The 18,877-nt window shown below is 36.6% G+C and overlaps 2 protein-coding genes across 2 annotated transcripts in view; one reads left to right on the plus strand and one right to left on the minus strand.

Annotated features, from left to right (window-relative positions):
- Positions 1-18,877, plus strand: part of LOC110024646 (probable arabinosyltransferase ARAD1) — a gene marked incomplete at its 5' end in the record, with an annotated part of 76,810 nt that overhangs the window by 43,862 nt on the left and 14,071 nt on the right.
- On the minus strand, positions 2,101-11,421 carry LOC110024645 (cationic amino acid transporter 6, chloroplastic-like). The gene is made up of 5 exons (XM_020724731.1): positions 10,762-11,421; positions 10,102-10,324; positions 9,667-10,018; positions 3,003-3,234; positions 2,101-2,925 (listed from the first exon to the last, which is right to left on the minus strand). Exons 1-5 carry the CDS (start codon positions 11,180-11,182, stop codon positions 2,357-2,359), a joined length of 1,797 nt encoding a protein of 598 aa, XP_020580390.1. The 5' UTR covers positions 11,183-11,421; the 3' UTR covers positions 2,101-2,356.

The following is an 18,877-nucleotide window of genomic DNA, read 5'->3' on the forward strand; positions in this document are numbered from 1 at the left end:
CTCCAAATTCGCTCCTTTTTGCATCTTTTTGCTACATTGACCCTAATTCATCATTCCTGCAACAAAACATCAAAAATATCTTTCTTTAAAGTGCAATATCATTAAAAATAATATAAAAGAGGTATGAAAATCTTAACATATTTTCCTTTGGTCAGATTCCAACAAAAATTTAAGAATTTATAATTATTTTAGACAAGTTGTTCTTCCGTAGAACAATTTTAAAGAAAAATAGTTATCCCCTGTAGTAAATGAATGAGCCTTAAAACTAATATGTTTTAAGAACATCTATTTTACAGCTTACTGAAACCATAAGCACAAAAATACTTCCTTCTCTTAGTGCTTCTGATGATAAAAATGAGCCCTAAAACTATAAATCTCCAGGTGTTTAATGTTGATCTTAGAAAACCAAGCTGAGAATCTTCCCTGAAGAAAGCCAGACCACAAAAATTATTGTTAAAATAAGAACTAATAGATTCACCCAAATCCTTCCACAACAAAGAACGAAAAAAAAACCTCTTTTGGAGCACCTTTTTCACGGGAAGCTACAAACAAGGAGCGACAGAGAAGCGAGGAGTAAAAGGGTTACCGGTGAGAATGATTGCTGAAGATGGAGGGAGACACGAATCAAGCGAAGAGACGGACTGTTGTGAAGGCGTGCGGGATCGAACGAGCTGACTGTTGCAACGTCGTGCGGGATCGAGGGGCGCTCGTTACGAAAGACGGAGGGCAGAGGAGCCTTCGTTGCGAAAGACGGAGGGTAATAGTCGTCTTTCGACAGTATTAAACGCGGATCGCCTACCCGCGATCCGTGTCTAATACAAATATCATAACGGAGTTCTGTAAAAAGTGAAAGAAATGTGATTTCCAAACGGGTGATAGCGTTTTGAAAACGCCACCGCTGCAAATAAGCTCTCCCAAACACACCCTAAGTTGAATTAATCATAAGTTGAATTAATCTTGATAGATTTGTGAACTGAAGTCATTTCTCCAGAGTTGCCTAAATTTCAATGGAGGTTTAAAGATGAGGTAGCACATAGGGCTAGATAGGGGAGAATAGCCATAAATATCGTAGAATACAAGGCTGCTGAGAGATTTTGGTCCAAACAGATCCAAGTGGTACATTGAGGATTGAGAACAACCGAAGCATCACTGTGAGGAAGAACATATGGAGGACAACTATGGCTTCCACAAGGAACCCAAAAATTCATTAGCTACAAATATCTTGAGAATCTGAGCACGTCGTATATGTTAATTTTCATTTATCAGCTAATATCAGTTAGTTGCTTGATACTAGATATTAAGAATTTCTGGGAAGAATGAGCATTTGTATTGGGCACCACATTGGAAAAATTATTGCATACATACACCGCATGCAGAGACGCATGCGGTGTTCGATCCTTACCGTAGATCACGGTGATCTACGGTCAGAATGCAATCAAAATTTTTTTGAAAAAAAAAAAATTTAAAATGGAACCCACCAATATACATCCTGACCGTAGATCACGTGATCTACTGTCAGGATCGGACACCGCATGCATCTCTACATGCGGTGTATGTCTGCAATAATTTTTCACCACATTGAGGGAGGTAGGAAGGCCAAATGTTCTTGATTCTTCCATCGAAAGGAGGATTATAAGCACAATAAAAAGAATAGAATCGATGACAACATTCAATCCCAAAAACTGAGAGATAAAACAACGTAAAAGAAGAGAAAAAAATGGAGTAAATGTTAACAGGTTGGATCGATGTCACATGATGCTTGTGATGGGAACCGTGTCCTTGCCGATGAGTAAGTAATTCTAGTCACTTGTCAAACTCATATTATTATCTAGTCATAATTGAATAATAGGAGAAAAATAATAAATATTATTTATGATTATAGCCATTAATAGGTTTTATTTTAAGTTACATAGCTATCAATTTATTTATATTTAATTTAATTTATATATTATAAGCTTATAACATGAGTATTTTATAATATGAATAACGTTTATTTTAACGTTATTAAGTTATAATATATAACATTTTCACATTAGAACATTAAAATACGATTTTACTAATCATGCTTTGTAACACCATCATGTCATAGTGTATTGCACGGCGGAGGTCTTTCCGAGCCATCATCTAGACGTGCAAGTCTCGCACGTCCCGACGACAGTCCTAATACCATCAAGTTTGGCATGCATTGCACCTTAAGTAGCACAAGGGATAATTACATATACACCACTCAAAAAGTTATTATTCACAAAGCTAGCACTCAAATAAAATAATCTATATTTAAAATGTCACTGCATCAAATAAGCTGCTACCCAAACAGACCCTTAAAAAAGGTCCTCTTTTTCAACAAATAAACCCCTTATCCTTCCCACTGTCGCCGGCCATCATCCATAGAGATACAATTCTGCAGCTCCGGCAAGAGTTCGCCGGATTCCTCCGCATCGAAGCTCGCGTGAACTCCATAAAGCAAATAGAAAACCACAGCAAAACCCGTGAACACAGCGAACCGAACATACGACTGCCAGTCCAGCAAGCCCAGCAGGAACACGTTCAGAAAAATGGAGATCGCCGGCACCACCGGCATCAGAGGCAGCCCCCACAGCTCCGGCTTCCTCACCTGCGGTACCCACCAGCTGAAAGCGCAAAGCGCCGCGGCGGCGGACGCGGCGCCGCCGCAGAGAACCGCCGTCCTGAAATCTCCGCCTCCGGCCGAAAGGAACCGCCAGGCGACGGTGAACCCGACTGCGGAGAGGGAGAAGAAGAGGAGGAAGACGACGGTGGGCCAGGGATTGGTGGACCCCACCGACACGTAACGCCGGTGAATGACGGCGTTAGCGACCATGTAGAAAACGAACAGGGTGCCGATGGTAACCAGGTTGAGAAGAACGTTGAGGTCCGTGAAGAGCGCAATGGTCGCCGTTAACCCGCCTGAGAAGGTTAATTAACGTGGAGGACCCTGGAGATTTGAATTATTGCAAAACAAGGAGGGTTATTTAGATTTTTACCGAGGAAGAGGGAGGCGTTGACGGGGGTGGAGGTGGCGGCGTGGACTTTGGCGAGCCGGGCTGGGATAATGTGGGCCCGAGCGATGACGCAGAGGTAACGGGCCTGGCCCAACATCGAGACGAGGATGGATGTTAATATGCCGAAACTGGCCCCCACGCCGATCACGTTCGAGACCCATCCCCAGCCGTCCGATCCCTTGAATGCGGACGAGAATGGAGATTCGCCGTCGATCTGCGCTGTCCAATAAGTATTAGTTATACATATTTTTTTAAGAGGAAATTGGGCTAAAGAGTTTGTAATTGGTAGCATAATCACATTTTTAATACATACATAGTATACAAAATTTAAATTTATATAATACCACTCTTTTTAACATTTGCAAAAGTGATAAACAACATTGCATGGATAGATTTATAAACACTAGTGTCATAAATATAAATGACAAATTTTAAGTGTTAGATAAACTAGATACATAAGAATGTTGGGTATGCATTTAAAGATCCAAAAATTGTAACTTTTTAATGTACTAAAATTTGTTTTGGGTCCTTTACAAATGTTGGATTCTAACTTGTACTTTTGCTAGCATGCCCTGAGAGTCGAAATTGAATGAGGAGAGAGAGAGAGAGAGAGAGAGAGAGAGAGAGAGAGAGAGAGAGAAAGAAAACCCACGAAAATTTTCTCCTCTGAAAGAGAAGAGATAGACTTTCTTCATTCATCTTCGGACCTCTATTGAAAGAGATTTAATTTGTACAATTAAAGGAGGTGATAATCGTTATGATAAAAGGCTCCCAAATAGAATCAATGCGTATAATTTGAATTAATGGCTTCATGATGTTGACAAAATTAATGATTTACAATGATTTATGAGCTTGAATGCTGCCGGTCGGCGTGCGACCATTTGTGTCAGTCTGCCGACCGGAATCTGTCTCTACCAAGAAAGGGTATTCGGTTGGTGCAAATAAGGTTGATCGTCTTGACAAGAGGTCTGGTTGGATGGTTTTTTGGTTTTGTGGGACCTATGGCTACGGTCGGGCGAGCCATGTCTTCCTGTTTGGCTAAAGTCTTAAGGGGCCTGTGTCTTGTTTGACTAGTCAAGCTATTGCCTCGGCCAAATCTTCCCACTTGAAAGTTCTTGAGAGAATCTTGTCGCTGCATGTGCGGAGTATCTGACGAGACTTGTTGTTGGGACGAGTCACACCTTACCATTAACAAATCTTACTGCTATTGATTAGGTGACCATCTCCAGAGCTTTGACCTATTACGGAGTTAGAGACAGATTCTCATTCTTGACGTTCAATTGTCAGTCAATTGCTTACTCTGGGGTACAATCTCATACTGAATTATTTGAGTGTTTCTAAGGACTCTTTCCGATCTTCAATGTGTTGTTCGGATGTCTTACTCTTAACTAGAACATCTTCAACATACACCTCAAAATTATTTTCTTTTTTATTACAAAAAATTTATTCATGAGGCGCTGATAGTAAGCTCCGACATTTTTAAGCCCGAAGAACATTACATTAAAACAAAATATGTCTTATGTATTAATAAATGTCGTTTTTTCCACTTCGGCCAGTGTATTTTTATTTGGTGGTAGTTGGAGTAAGCGTCAACGAAACTCATTACCGAGTATTTGACCGCTGCATCTACCAAGGTGTTAATCTTTATAAAGGGGTAGGTATCCTTCGTGTAGGTAGTGTTAAGGTTGGTGAAGTTGATGCACATCCGACAATTGTCAATGGCTTTCTTTTCTATCATGATGTTTGAGAGTTAAGTTGGGTATTGGACTTCGCGAATGTAGTCGGAGTCTAGTAACTTCTTAACCTCTGTCGCTATCCATTCGACCGGAGTTATGACAATTGACCAAATATTATGCTGGACTGACTGAGAGTGGGGGCTGATGTTTAGCTGGTGGCACACTACGTTGATTGAAAAGCCTAACATCTCTACTGTAGTCCAAGCGATCACTTCTCCGTGCTTCCAAAGTGTCTGCATCAGCTGGTCCCTGAGTCAATCATCGAAAAGTTTGCTTATTAGGAAGATATTACTGGGTTCTTTTTCGGATAGAGGTACTTGGAGGACGACCTCAGTGGTCTTGAGACGCCCCTCAATTTGGATCTTGATATATAGTGGTTCATGGTCAAAGTTCGAGACCTCTGACAAATAGCAGCTTCTAGATTGCTCTAAGTTCCACTGGAGCGTGATCACCTCCCCGTTGCCCGAAAACTTTATGGTCATATGGTAGGTGGAAATCACCACTCGGTAGCAGTTCAAGAGTGGTTGCTCAAAGATAGCGTTGAGTTCAATGGAGATTCCACGATGAGAAACTCCTCAGTGATGTTTTATTGATTCCCATGTTTTCCCCAAGAAATGGCTAGGGCGATAAGGCCTAGTGCCTCCTTCCTTTCCCTGGAGAATCCAAACAACGAATCGACCGACGCTATCAAGCAATCAGTCTTCAGGCAGATTTTATTGAACACCGTTTTGAACATGATATTGACCAAACTCCCTATATCAACAAGAATACTATCCACCTTGTAGTTTTTGATTAGTGTCGTTATGAATATTACTTTATTGTAGGGGTTCCTCTTCAGTGACAGATCTGCATCTGTAAAGATAATTGGTAATGATTACGTGAATACGAAACGACATAGTATACCACTTTCGAAAGTTGTCATTTCAAGTTGGAGGATCGGGGTCCTCCCCCGAGGATTGTTGGGATTTTCCTTGCTTCATGGACCTCATTCACCCGAACAGGCCCGTTTGCGAGTTCTCCTGCTGCCTGCTGTTGCGTGGGCACACCGACTGTGACAAACTCTTTGAGCTTTCAGATGCAGATGAGCTCCTCTATCAGATTTCAGAGGTGACAACATTCCTCCGCGCCGTGACCATAGTCATGATGGTACTGACAGTATCTTTTTGGATCTTGTAAGGTCGGGGCTACCTTCAGTATTGGGGTGGGTTTGAAGTAATCCTTGTTTTGGATGGCTTCGACTATTTCAGCCATTGACATGTTGAGATATATCAAACCTTGCATTTCCCTATAAACATGTGGTCGCTCATAATATTGGTCTGATCATTAGTTAGGGCACCGTTTTTGGTCATGATACCCTCGACCATTCCCCCGCTGATCCCGAGACCGAGAGTCCTTGTTGTTGTGGTGACCGTTGGAGGACTGATTGTCCTTAGCCTTCCGCGATTTGCCATGTTCTTTCTGCCGCTGAGGGATGATCGAGCGACTTTGGCTTACCCTTCAAAGAGCCTTGAAGGTCTTTTTTGGTGAGTGTTGGCTCGCTTGCGATCTCCAGTACATCTGCGAAATTAGTGGGCTTAAATAAATTTAGGTCACACCTGAACCCTTTGCTTCGGACTCCTCGTTTCAAAGTTGTTTCGACTATATCAGGCTTTAGGTTTCTAACTTATAACATTTCGTTCTGAAAATGGGTGATGTAGATCCATAAGCTCTTGTTTTGTCCTTATTTGAGGTCGAACAGGGTGTTTGGGTCCTTCCTCGATTTTTGAACGTTTGAGAAGTACGAGTCGAAGAGTCTTTTAAATTCGTAGTAACTTGGGATGGTTTCGGTCAACAGACTGTTGAGCTATCGAAGCGCCGACTCCTTCAGGATTGTTAAAAAAAGTCGACACTTTATGGGGTCGTCAATTTGGAGCAGACCGGAGATGACTCGAACGACGCTACATGATCGGTCGGATTGGTCTTCCTTTTAGAAGAATCTAGGTGAGGGAAATTTAGAGTGGATGGGGGTATCGCCTCTTTGATTATGCAAGTAAAAAGGCCCTCCTAGAAGCGGTCAGACATGACCCACATCCCCTCTTCTCCATTCAAGTTTGGATGTGATTGTTTCAGTGTGTTGGGACTCGCCTTGTCCCTCTGCTCGCTTGTTGTTGATTTAGTCGTCTGGAGCTGATAAGTTTTCTGTTGGGGCCCTTTGGGACGAACCTCTTGAGGTTCTGCTTCTAGGCGAGGCGTCTAGTCATTCCTCTGGGTGATTGCTGCTCGGAGGACTTCGAATTGCTCCATCATGAGGGTCATTTTTCGTTTGTAGAGCCTAGACCTGTGCGCGGACGTTCGATTGCATAGCCTCTCTATTGGGCTCCATGCATACTATTTCTCTTTAGAAAGTGCCGCCTTTTTAGTCCTTTCTGTTTCTCGTCTGTGTCATGCCCCATGCTGACCGCACTACCTTTCAGGATGTTGGATTCTAACTTGTCATTTTTGGGAGCTTGCCACGAGAGTCAGAATTGAAGGTGCTGAGAGAGAGATAGAGAGAGAGAGAGTAAGAACAAAAAAAAAAAAAAAAATTCCCCACTCGGAAAGAGAGGAGATAGTTTCTCTTTATTCCTCTTGGGAACACCTTTTTAAAGATCTAATTAGTATAACTAAGAGAGGCGAGAACCGTTACGACAATCAGTCTTAAATAGAATCAATGTGTATAATTTGAATTAATGATTGTCATAATGTTGACAAAAATAACAATTAATAATGACTTATAAGCTTGAATGATGTCGGCCGACGGACGATCGATTGTGTCGGTCGGCTGACCAGAATTTGTCTTTGTCAATAGGGGTAATTGATTGATGTAAACAAGGTCAACCATCTTGACACTATGTATGACAATTTGGTTTTGCGGGACCAGTACTTTCGGCGGGCGGTCGACTGATGTGTCGACTCGTTTCATTGGGCGAGTCATAGCTTACTTGCTCTTTGACTCAATTCTTACAGGCCTTGTGTCTCATTTGTCGCATCTCTGTTGCCCAGTAGAATCTTCCCTCTTGTAAGGTCTTGACCGAATCTTGTCATTGCTTGTACGGAGTAATATTGAAGAGACTCGCTGCTGGGACAATTTACGTCTTACCTTTGGCGGATCTTAACATTACTGAGTATATGACTATCTCCAAAGTTTTGACATATTCCTTCCTCATTTAGAGACGTGAATTCTCATGTGCTTACTCTGGAGCGAAACTTCCTATTCTTAATCGTTCGTTATCTTTGAGATTCGTTCCAGTAATTCTAATATATACAACAAACATACCACATTATTCATATGATTTATATATTCAACACCTAAAATTTCATATTTAATAGCACTCAAATATTTAACATCAAATTAAAATTATTATCAATACTAATCTTTCTAAAGTGAATATGTCACGAAAATTAAATAAATTAAAACAATATATTCTGACAATTACATTTCTAATATTATATATTTATTTTAAAACAAAATAATTTTTAAACTCTGAAATGAAAAAAGAAAAAGACACGGACCCCACCACGTATCTGCCAATGATTTGACCTCACCGACCCATAAAGAGCCCATCCACAAGACAAATGGGATTCAGTAGGTGTTAATATGCCACGAAAATAAATAAATTAGGATTAAAAAATTAGTTGAATATAATTTGGATTTAAAAAAATATTTATAATAATCAAAGTATTTGAATAGCCTAGATGATGACCAGAAGATCAAGATGTCATATCGCCCTAGTGCACACCGCATGGTAAAGAATCGTCCGACAGATCACGCCGACAGTCCCGACTGATCGAAACGCAGGCGAGAATTCTTGATCGCAGCTAATCGATCCAGCCGCCTTTACCATGACAGACGAGATCAATATTTGGCCAGACGTCTCGACCGACCCATTAATGGCTCGGTCGCCACTCAATCAGTCACCTCAGTAGGCCCAATTCGAGCAAGTAGACTGACCAAGTTACTATTATATTAAAATTTAAATTATAATACCCATATAATATAAAATACATATAATTGCTCCCTCATGTTTCTAATTATACAAATATGTCTCTATAAATAAGAAATAAAAAAAACACAAAAAAAAGAACTTATACTGATTCTCTATACAGAAAAGTCCTGGCTAGTTATACTCTCTTTTTCTCTTCATTCACTCAATCCTAAACTCTCGGGACGTGTTCACAAAAAAAAATCCCGATCAAACATTAAAAAATGAAAAAATCAATTAATTCTTACTATAAATTTATTCTTGGAATGAGACTTTAATGAAAAATGTACCACCTACCATAACGAGAGGATGCATAGCATTTATAAATGACCAATATAGGCCAAATATTCCTCAAAAAGGATATAGGCCAAACTAGATCCCACATGCTATGTGTCCCCTCACAACGACTTATCACATTTAGGGTCCGTGTGACGCAGCTTATAAGTGCGGGCGTCATTTTCAAAACGCCGCCGAATCGTTTGGTTCGCGCGTTTCGCCAGTTTATCCGAAATTGCGTTTGAGTTTTTACACTAAACGCAGGCAAAGCAGGTCGACCCCCGCGGACCGCGTTTCAGGATAAGCAGCTTATCCTGAAACGCAGAAACTGCCCCAAACAGACCCTTATTTATTTATTTTGCGTTTACCGTCCAATACTTATTAAAATTATTTAAATGAATTAAATTTAAAAAAAAAAATCTTATTTATTATATTAATCTCAGAAAAAAAAACTTTGAATGTAAGAGAAGGTAAAGTTGTAAATATCAAAGTTCCGGGTGGTATGTACGTAAATGCTCCATAAAAAAAAAATAAAAGCAGCAAAATAAAACAGAAGTTTCACGGGCAAAGCGGCGGACTCATCGTGTAGATAGCGAAAGAAACAGATTCAGATGGATAAGGAAGAAGACTCACCGCATCATAAGGCACGAGCAAGGTCATGGACGCTGCCATTAAACAATACAGAAGCGTGACGATCACCACCGAACCAGAGACACCCATCGGAATATCCCTCGCCGGGCTCTTCACCTCCTCCGCCATTGTCGACACCGCATCATACCCAATATAGCTCATATAAACCGCCGCCGCGCCGTTAAATACACCGCCGACGCCGTAAGGCATGAAACCTCCGGCGTGATTCTCCGGCGACGCCGGCAGCGTTAAGTTCTTCCACTCCCCTCTCCAGAACCCAATGACGATGATGAAGAGGATGAAGAACAGGTGTGTGGCCGTCAACACCAAGTTCAGCTTCGAACTGTCTTTTGTGCTAAATCCGACCATTTGTTTCAGAAAAAAAATGGCATTTTGAAGAAAGATTCGAGCTTTTTGTGATTTTTGCTGTCATTTTACCTGTAGCAGATGCAGAGGGTTAAAATGAGTATGAGGCCGACGGCGAGGGGGTCGAGGTTGTTGAAGCCATTGGGTAGGCCGGCGATGGTAATCCTCCATTTTTCCTCTGTTTCGACTCCAATGGCGGTTCCTAAGTAAGCCGTGAAGCTTCTCGCCACCGCTGCGTTTGAGAACACATACTCCATTACCAGATTCGCTCCTGTTAAAAATGCAGCAAATTCCCCTGCATTCATCCGCGCTGCATCACTTTAACTATCCATAATTGTTTTTTAATCTCATTTTCACCAATCAAAGTGTTTAATTTGACATACAGTTAAAAAAATGGGGAGAGGGGACCATTAGAACAAGCCAAGAAATGATCAAGATTTGATTTTTGAAAACAGAAAATGAGGCTACAGACGTGGAGAGCAAGAAATCTTCATTAATAAAAAAAATAAAATCGGAAATTTACATAACAATTCTTATGCATTTACACGTCTCACACCAAAACTTAGATTTTTACAAAGCGAGCGCCCTATCTAAAAATATGGATTTCACTGTTGCAGACTGTTGAAAGGATAAAATGGATGCTGGATTTATAAAGATGACAGTTTTGATGTGAGATAGCTAAATGCATAAGAACGAAGATTGCAGTGAAAAGAATGAATCAATATAACTCACCGAATGTGACCCTTAAATAGCTGAAAGCGCCACCGGCGACGGGCAACTCGACGGCGAACTCGGTGTAGCAGAAGGCGGAGAGAAGAGCACAGAGGCCGGCAATGGCGAAGGAGACGATGATTGCCGGACCGGATAGATCGCGGGCGGCTCGGCCGGTGGTTACGAAGACGCCGGCGCCGACCATCCCGCCGATACCAAGGCCGACGAGATCCGTCCAACGAAGCGTGCGAGCCATGTCCGGCCCCGAACGAGCTCGTACTCTGCTCATCTCTTCGCTGGTTGTCGTCACCGAGCCCGCGCGGCGACTGAATCGCCGGTGAGTTTCGGTTATAGCGCGGCCGTACGCCCGCAGGCTAGCAAAGGACGGCGTTGGAGATTTCCTCTTCGCCGCCGGCGAGGCAGAACTCTGCCGTCGATCCATAGGAAGGATTTCGTTGACGGTGTAGTGGGAATCAGGGTGTTTATGGAAGTGCGGAGAGGAAGGGAAAGGCGACGCCCAAATTGTAGGAAGGGATAAAAGTTCAGATCATTGGGGCTGTTTTTGGGGGTGAAGTTTTAAAAATGAGGATTTGATATTTATAATTAAGCTAATTCTGTCCTGTTTAATTCTGACTATTTGTGATGATTTGGTGGATTATGATTTTACCATAATTTTTTCCTTTTCCATTTTGAAATTGTTTGGGAGAGAGGGATGTTTTGGTTCTCTTCTTGCTTTGTGTTTTTGCTTGGATGTTAGATTGTTGAATAGAGGAATTGGTTTGGTGTTGATTTTAGTGGACTGATCTTTCGGATTGATTGTTGCTTGTATTTCTTATGGAGTTAGTTGTTTGAGTTGGAGTTCATCTATACTTGGCGGTTTTTGTTTCTGGAGGAGTGGTCTTTTTTTCTTTTTTTTCCTTTTCTATGGAAGATCTTGAGCTTTTGGATTCATTGCTCACTACTTTTTTACTTTGTGTTGATATTGTTTTGATTTAGGTTTATCTGCATTGTCATGTTAGCCTATGTTTTTTATGTTTTTTTTTTCTTTGATATAATTTTCTTATAGTCAGTTTTTTTTTGGGAAGATGAGGATTGCACTTAGTTTTACGCAAAGATAAATGAAAATACAAACAACTCAACATCACAAAAAAAAAGAAAAAAGAGACAAACTCACAGCTATAAACAAATTATACCAAGAAGGCACTTAGAAAACTAAGCAACCAAAGGACAAAAGCATAAATACCGACAGCGATTGAGAAAATAGGCTGAATGCCTTTTTTCCTTTTGATTTCATTCCAATAAATAATAGTCTGTGCATATATAACAAAGCAAGAAGAGAGCCAAATAATTCATTCCCCAAACAATTCCAAAATGGAGTGGAGAAAGTATAGTAAAACTATAATTCACCTAATTACCTGAACGAAGAGACATAAATAATCATGAGCACAGAACTTACCTACACACAAATATTAAAATTCTTTGAAGATACTAATGAATATAAAATATATTAAAAGGTACAGTTGAATTTTAATATAAAGTTGTAAATCTTCACAGCTCAAATAATCCCATACTTTCAAGGAAAAAACAAATATAAATTGGTTCTTATGAGTTCAAAAATAAAAAAAAAACAAAAAATCAACACTAGAAAAATCAACATTAAAAATAACAAAACAATAAACCAAGAAAACTCTAAAAAACCGTAAGATCAAGATAATAATATCTCATTAAATAATATTCAAAAATAGAAAAAAAATTATAAAGTTAAAATGCACAACCTGAATAAATTCAAACACACCAAATTTTAAAATAAAAATATACAAGAATTAAAAAAAAATCACTAAGTCCCATGTGAATTTTGTCTTATCCAACAAAGAATAGAAGACAAAAGAGAACCAGCCAAAGTAGACCAAAAAAGAATTCTCCAATCAAATCAAGTCAACATAATTAAAGATCATAAAGAGTTTTGAGATATGTAAGAATTTCATACTTTAAAATATTTCAAGTATGAAAAATAATTTGAAAAAAGTTACTAAGGAGCAATAAAAAACTCTCTTTGGGAATACATACCCTAATTAAGGAATGAGAAAAAGAACATTCAAAGATAAGATTAAAATGAGATTCTAAGTTATTAGAGCATAAAACACAATTAAGATTAACATGATTGCTTCAATTATGAAGTATATCATAGGTTTTATGACCAAAATGAAATATTTTCCACGTATGATGGGCATTTCTAATAGCATAACCATTAAACTAAATCCATTTATGACAATAAGAAAGTGGAAAAGACTCGTATAGAAAAAAAAAACTAAACTTATTGATGCATATAAATATTATAATCTTTCCAAACACAGAAATTCATTTAGTTATAAGGATATTATGGATAGCATTAATACAATGTAAATAAATAGTTTGACTACAATATCCATAATTTCTCTTTGTCACCATATCTTTAATTTCAAATTGCTCTTGATAAAAATATTCTTCATCCATTTCATCAATCCATCTAAAATAGTTATAGTCATGTTTTGAACGATTTTTTCGACATATGTAAAATATTCTTCCACGATTCACGTCTTTATAAGCGGTGAACGATACCCATTATAAATTACAATCACAATAAATTTTACAAAGTCTACTTACTGCCTTTGGAGTTTGAAGATTGACTCGAATTCATTGCTGTGACAAAAAGGGGATAAAGTTTTTGCGAGAAATTAAATGAACAATAACTCACAATTTTAAGTATTAGAAATACCGAACTCACCCTAAAAGGATTCATATACAATTGCAAATAAAGCAATTAGCACAAAGAAACTAAGCTTCACAAACCTATGATTACTTTAAATGCCAAAAAAGATACAACATATAAACAACATTTGTTATTCATAAACTCCTCCATAAACTAAGTCAAGCTATGATCCCTCGTGTGAGACGAACAAAAGTTATTTGGTATAATACTAGCGTGATGCTAATACTAGTTAAAAAAAAATAATCAAACATTAGAGTTTTTTCTAATCTTCTAAAAAGCATAAGCAAGTAGTAGATTATCATACCAAACATATCCTAGAGACACAACTAAATAACAAGATATTAGGTCAACCGTTTTCTAATTATGAACATTCTTAGCAAGTAAACATGTGAAAATATATGAAGAACCAAAAATAACATATTATATCAATTACTATCTAAATACCAGACGAAGCATACTCTAACCCGCTTGTAGTTATGCAAAATAGGCATAATGAGGTGCTAAATGATGAAAGAAATCCATATTTGGGAACATAATGCTAATCCACAATTGAGATATCATGGCATGTGCATACTTAATGAATCAAAAGCAAGTAATATTTTTAAAGCACGCAAAAACAATTCTAACCTACAATTCACACTCAAACATAAATATCAAGTTTAAGTGCCCATGAAACCTCTTGGAAAGCATAATATACATCATCCAATGAATTACATACTTTAACTCCTACTTTACCAAAAATTTCTAAGCAATCTCACAGAAGACGATATATACACGATGAATAAGTAAAAATAAATAAATAAATAAAAATTCAGAGCATCTGCAGCTAACCATTGTTACAATGTAGCTGAGATTCAAAGTAATAATATTTTGTATTCACAAAACAAGCAATATCAATTTATTTTCAACACACTAAGATACGTAAAACCATAAACTAGATTGGTAAGCAAATTTAATAATTGGGAAAGTCAGTTGAAAGAATATACAAAGTATAATCATCCTCTCAAGATGAATACATTGTAATTTTTAAAGCTATCATATATAATGATCAACTATTACACTTGGAATATGTGAAGGGTGAGCATGACAAAATCAATGAAGTATATACAGTGCAAAAGAACAATTAGATTACGAGAACAAAGATGATAATGAATATGATTATATATTGATGTATCATGACATTATAATATTTATAATTATATTATTTTTTTTGGGATTAAATCATTACTTTTATGTTGCATGATTGACTGAATATAATAATAAACTTAGAATTTCTGAAAAACTTATTTGGGTCCTCCACCCTACCTTCCATGACTTCATGTCTATTATCTCCACAAAATGTTCCATTTTCTATTAATTGAAAATAAAAAAAGTATTTATCTCATTTATTGTCCACCATCATACTTTACATGGCAAATAGAGTTTGATCGAGCAGAGTCAAGTTGCATATCCTTTGAATAGAACTTGGTTGTCATATATATATATATATATATATATATATATACACACACACACACACACATACATACATACATACACATATATAAGTTGTTCATGGACATGTCAATATTTGACTTATTTATTTTTTTAAATATTTGTATAAGATAATATTTTATGTATTACTTGAAATTTTTATTGTCTATTTTTTTTGGCTAAAACATATCAACTTATTAATAAATGGAAGATTTACATACATACCAATCTATTTATTTACATATCTAACTCTTAAACTTCAATTTCTATATAAATATATAAATAGGTAGGAATTGGCTGACATATATGTAAATGCCTCCTCAATAAATTTAAAACCCTTCTTTCCTCTGGGCTTATTTGTTAAGCCTATTTCATTGGCCCATTAAGCTAAGGCCTTCACCCACCATAACTGAAATTTTGGTCAGGTTGGTCAAATTAGTAATAGGCATGCATAAATAAAAAAATAATTTAGTAAATAATAATATTTAGAAAAAAATTTTGGATCAATATAACCTAAATTAAAATTACGGGATAATTACGTACATAACACTCGAAACATTGCTATTCATAAAATTTAGCCGTCATGTGTTATTTTTGAACTATCAAACTGATTAATTTACGCGTGTCATGATCAAATCATTGAGAATTTGATTAAAAAAAAAAAAAAAAACATGTGTTGGGGTTGTACCATGAACTTTGATATTTCATTGAGAAACTTGAAAAATGGCTGAAAGAAGTGCTAGATTTGTAAATATCAATGTTTCGGGTGCTATGCATGAAAACTGCCCTATAATTAGACAATGGTTAGCTTCAAAGCCATTAAATTTATTTTAGATAGCTTTATTACATGCATTCCACTCAATTCCTATGTCTTTGCATATATAACATCTGAACTTCAATTTTTGCAGGCATACAACCTTAATTACTTGTATATGATGTGAAATATTTGAGTGGTAAGAATCTAAGTAGTAAAGTTTAGAAGTTGGACATGCACATGCATATGAATCGAGTGGTGTGTAGGGTTGTAATTTGAGCGGAGTTGAGTTTCTTGTAAATTGGACTTGATTTGGGAATATTATAAGTTGTTCATGTTCTGCTTGAGCTTGTGGCAAACTTTCGTAAGTATGTTTAAGGTTTGTTTCTTTGCGATTTTAAATACCTGAACTTTATTTGTACTTGATTTAGTTATGTCAATTAAACGAGTTTTGAAACTGGATAATAAGCAAGCGAAAACTTTAGAATATCTGTGTTTTCATATAAAAATTTCAACCAACAATTTTATAAATAAATATAAACAAAATGAAATGGACTAAATTTTGAATTGATGTTCAGTTATTTCAAAAAATTAAATAAGAATGTTGAATCTGAGAATGTCCGTGAAGCACACCCAAAGATAGAGCGTCGAGGAGGAGAGGGAGGGAGAGAGCGAGAGGGAGGGGGAGAGAGAGAGAGAGAGAGGGAGAGAGGAGGGAGGGAGAAGGTGGTGAACAGTAGAAAATGCGTAAGCTTTATTCAAAAAATGTTCCTCTATTTATAGATATAGATATATAGATTTTATAATTATAAGTTAGCTCTCTAATCATAGGCTATGAGCTGTTCTTTTAGTACATTGGATGTGTCAAATATAGTAAAGAACAAGAAATGTGTAAGCTTTATTCAAAAAATGTTCCTCTATTTATCGATATAGAGGTATAGATTTTATAATTATAAGTTAGCTCTCTAATCATAGGCTATGAGGGGTCTTTTAGTACATTACATGTGTGAGATATAGTAAACATTACAAGTGGACTTTCTACGAGTATATGATCATAGTCCCAAAGATATTAATTAATAGTTAAACATTACAAGTGAACTTAAACAATCAACATAGTCCCAAAGATCAGTGTATGTGCAGTCGATCATTTTCCCTTGATCTGCCTCACCGGCTTTCAATCGATTGTCACGCTGTGGTTCGACCGGTTAACTTTAAGCCGATCTTCACACCTTTTAGTGACTTGATTCATAGACTTGATTTTGAGGAACTTTTCCTATCCCAGGGTTCTCGACCGGTCAACTGATTCCTCTGTTTGTTATCTTTCCACTTGACAATTAGATTGTCTCGAGATTCATTCTAACATTATTTTCGTATTATACTTAACAATATTTATTCATATTAAATACATATATTTTTATGGCCAAGAAATTAATTAATAGTTGTTTCTACGAGTATATGATCATTTTCAACATATTTAACATCATCTATAGGATGCCAACATCATAAAGAATGAGAAAGTTAATCGGTAGAAATGTTAATATACATATATATACTATGAATTATATGATTAATAAATAGATATTATATATTTATTCATTAATTAATTACTATTAAAAAGTGTGATAGATTGAATATGTTAGATAATAATGTATATGTTATTGTATTAGTTTAATTTATAAATCGATATAATAAAATAAATATACAATTAGAAATTAATCATAAAATATTATTCTTATAATAATATATTACTATTAAATCTATAATAATATAAATTATAATTAATCAAAATTTAATTAAATAATATATCATATATGATATGAGTTATGATAGAATTTAATTTCGAGTATTTAACAAGTAATTTGTTGAACAACAAACACATTTTTTTATGAAGTATCTTAATCATGTTTACATTATTTAACTTCGAGTTTTAAGAAAATGTTCAATTTTATTTATTTATTAATTTAAATAATCATAATTAAATATTAAATAATACCCCTTTAGTTAAACCTAAATGCAATAAATAAAAAATCAATAAAATTATGTTATTCCGATTTCAAATAAATTCAATAAATTTGAAATATGTCGCATTTATATATATATATATATATATATATTTGTAAATATATAGCTTGATTTTGTAAATTTCTTTTGTTTTTGTTGGTAAATGAAAATAGGAGGAACGGGGCAGAGGATGTAACTATAAAGATATTGTACTGTGGGATGTGCCACACTGATCTTCATTATGCTAGAAATGATTGGGGAGTCACCACCTTCCCGGTTGTTCCAGGGTACTCCTCTCTCTCTCTCTAACTTTCTCTCTCATCAAAGTTTTTAGTTTTGAGTATAATTCATCACAATTTGTGAATAAATTTCTTAAATTTGAATGAGAATATTGATATTACAGCAGTTTTTGTAAGTTTCTGTTAAATACAAGAAAATATTAGATGTTTTACACCCTCCTCCTAATAGGAGGAGAGGGAGGGGGGAGAGAGAGGGGGGAGCGATTCGGGGGTATTTAGAAAATATCAATATGGGTGATATTTTGCCCTGTAATACCACCAATACTATCAAAATATCATCATATTCAGGCAAAAATTTCACATAAATGAGTTCAGAGTCCAACGGCGACTCATAGCAAGCGAGCCCCAGAAATTTTAACACTGACCCTGGCTGGCGTGCACCCCACCATTAAACTCCGGATGTATTTTAACGTCTGGATGTAAATATTTCTCCAAATTCAGACTCATTCACACATATCTCATTATTTTTCTGTCAAATGCAACAAGAATTTTAGTAAAAAGTAGTAGAAATAAGTTTCTCCAATTATGACTTCTAATGAGAGGCATATAACTATTTATCCTGATTATTCATATTTTATTTGGGGCATTTACATCCATACCACCCAATTCTTATGTATTTACATACCTAACATCTACATTTAGTTTTCACATAACTCCAATCAAATCTTTCATATTACAAAAAAAAAAAAAAAATGACGAGTCATGCATACTGTAGTTGTTGATCTCGTCCGTGATAAGATTGGTGTAGTTCTAGTGACGGATAAAATTAGAGAGTCACTTAGGGTCTGTTTGGGGCAGCTGCAGCTTATCCAGCTTCTGCTGATAAGCAGCTTATCCTGATAATCTGCTGATGAACAGCTG

Source organism: Phalaenopsis equestris, unplaced genomic scaffold, assembly GCF_001263595.1.
Source record: "Phalaenopsis equestris unplaced genomic scaffold, ASM126359v1 Scaffold000264, whole genome shotgun sequence".
In the NCBI taxonomy this organism is placed as follows: Eukaryota; Viridiplantae; Streptophyta; class Magnoliopsida; order Asparagales; family Orchidaceae; genus Phalaenopsis; species Phalaenopsis equestris.

What these genes read in the sequence shown, in the direction of transcription:
- LOC110024645 (XM_020724731.1), bottom strand. Translation starts at nt 11,182, where the DNA reads ATGGATCGACGGCAGAGTTCTGCCTCGCCGGCGGCGAAGAGGAAATCT. An exon ending in CTATTTAAGGGTCACATTCG is followed by an intron (nt 10,325 to 10,761) that starts GTGAGTTATATT and finishes GGATGAATGCAG; the next exon opens with GGGAATTTGCTGCATTTTTA. An exon ending in CAACGCCTCCCTCTTCCTCG is followed by an intron (nt 2,926 to 3,002) that starts GTAAAAATCTAA and finishes TAACCTTCTCAG; the next exon opens with GCGGGTTAACGGCGACCATT.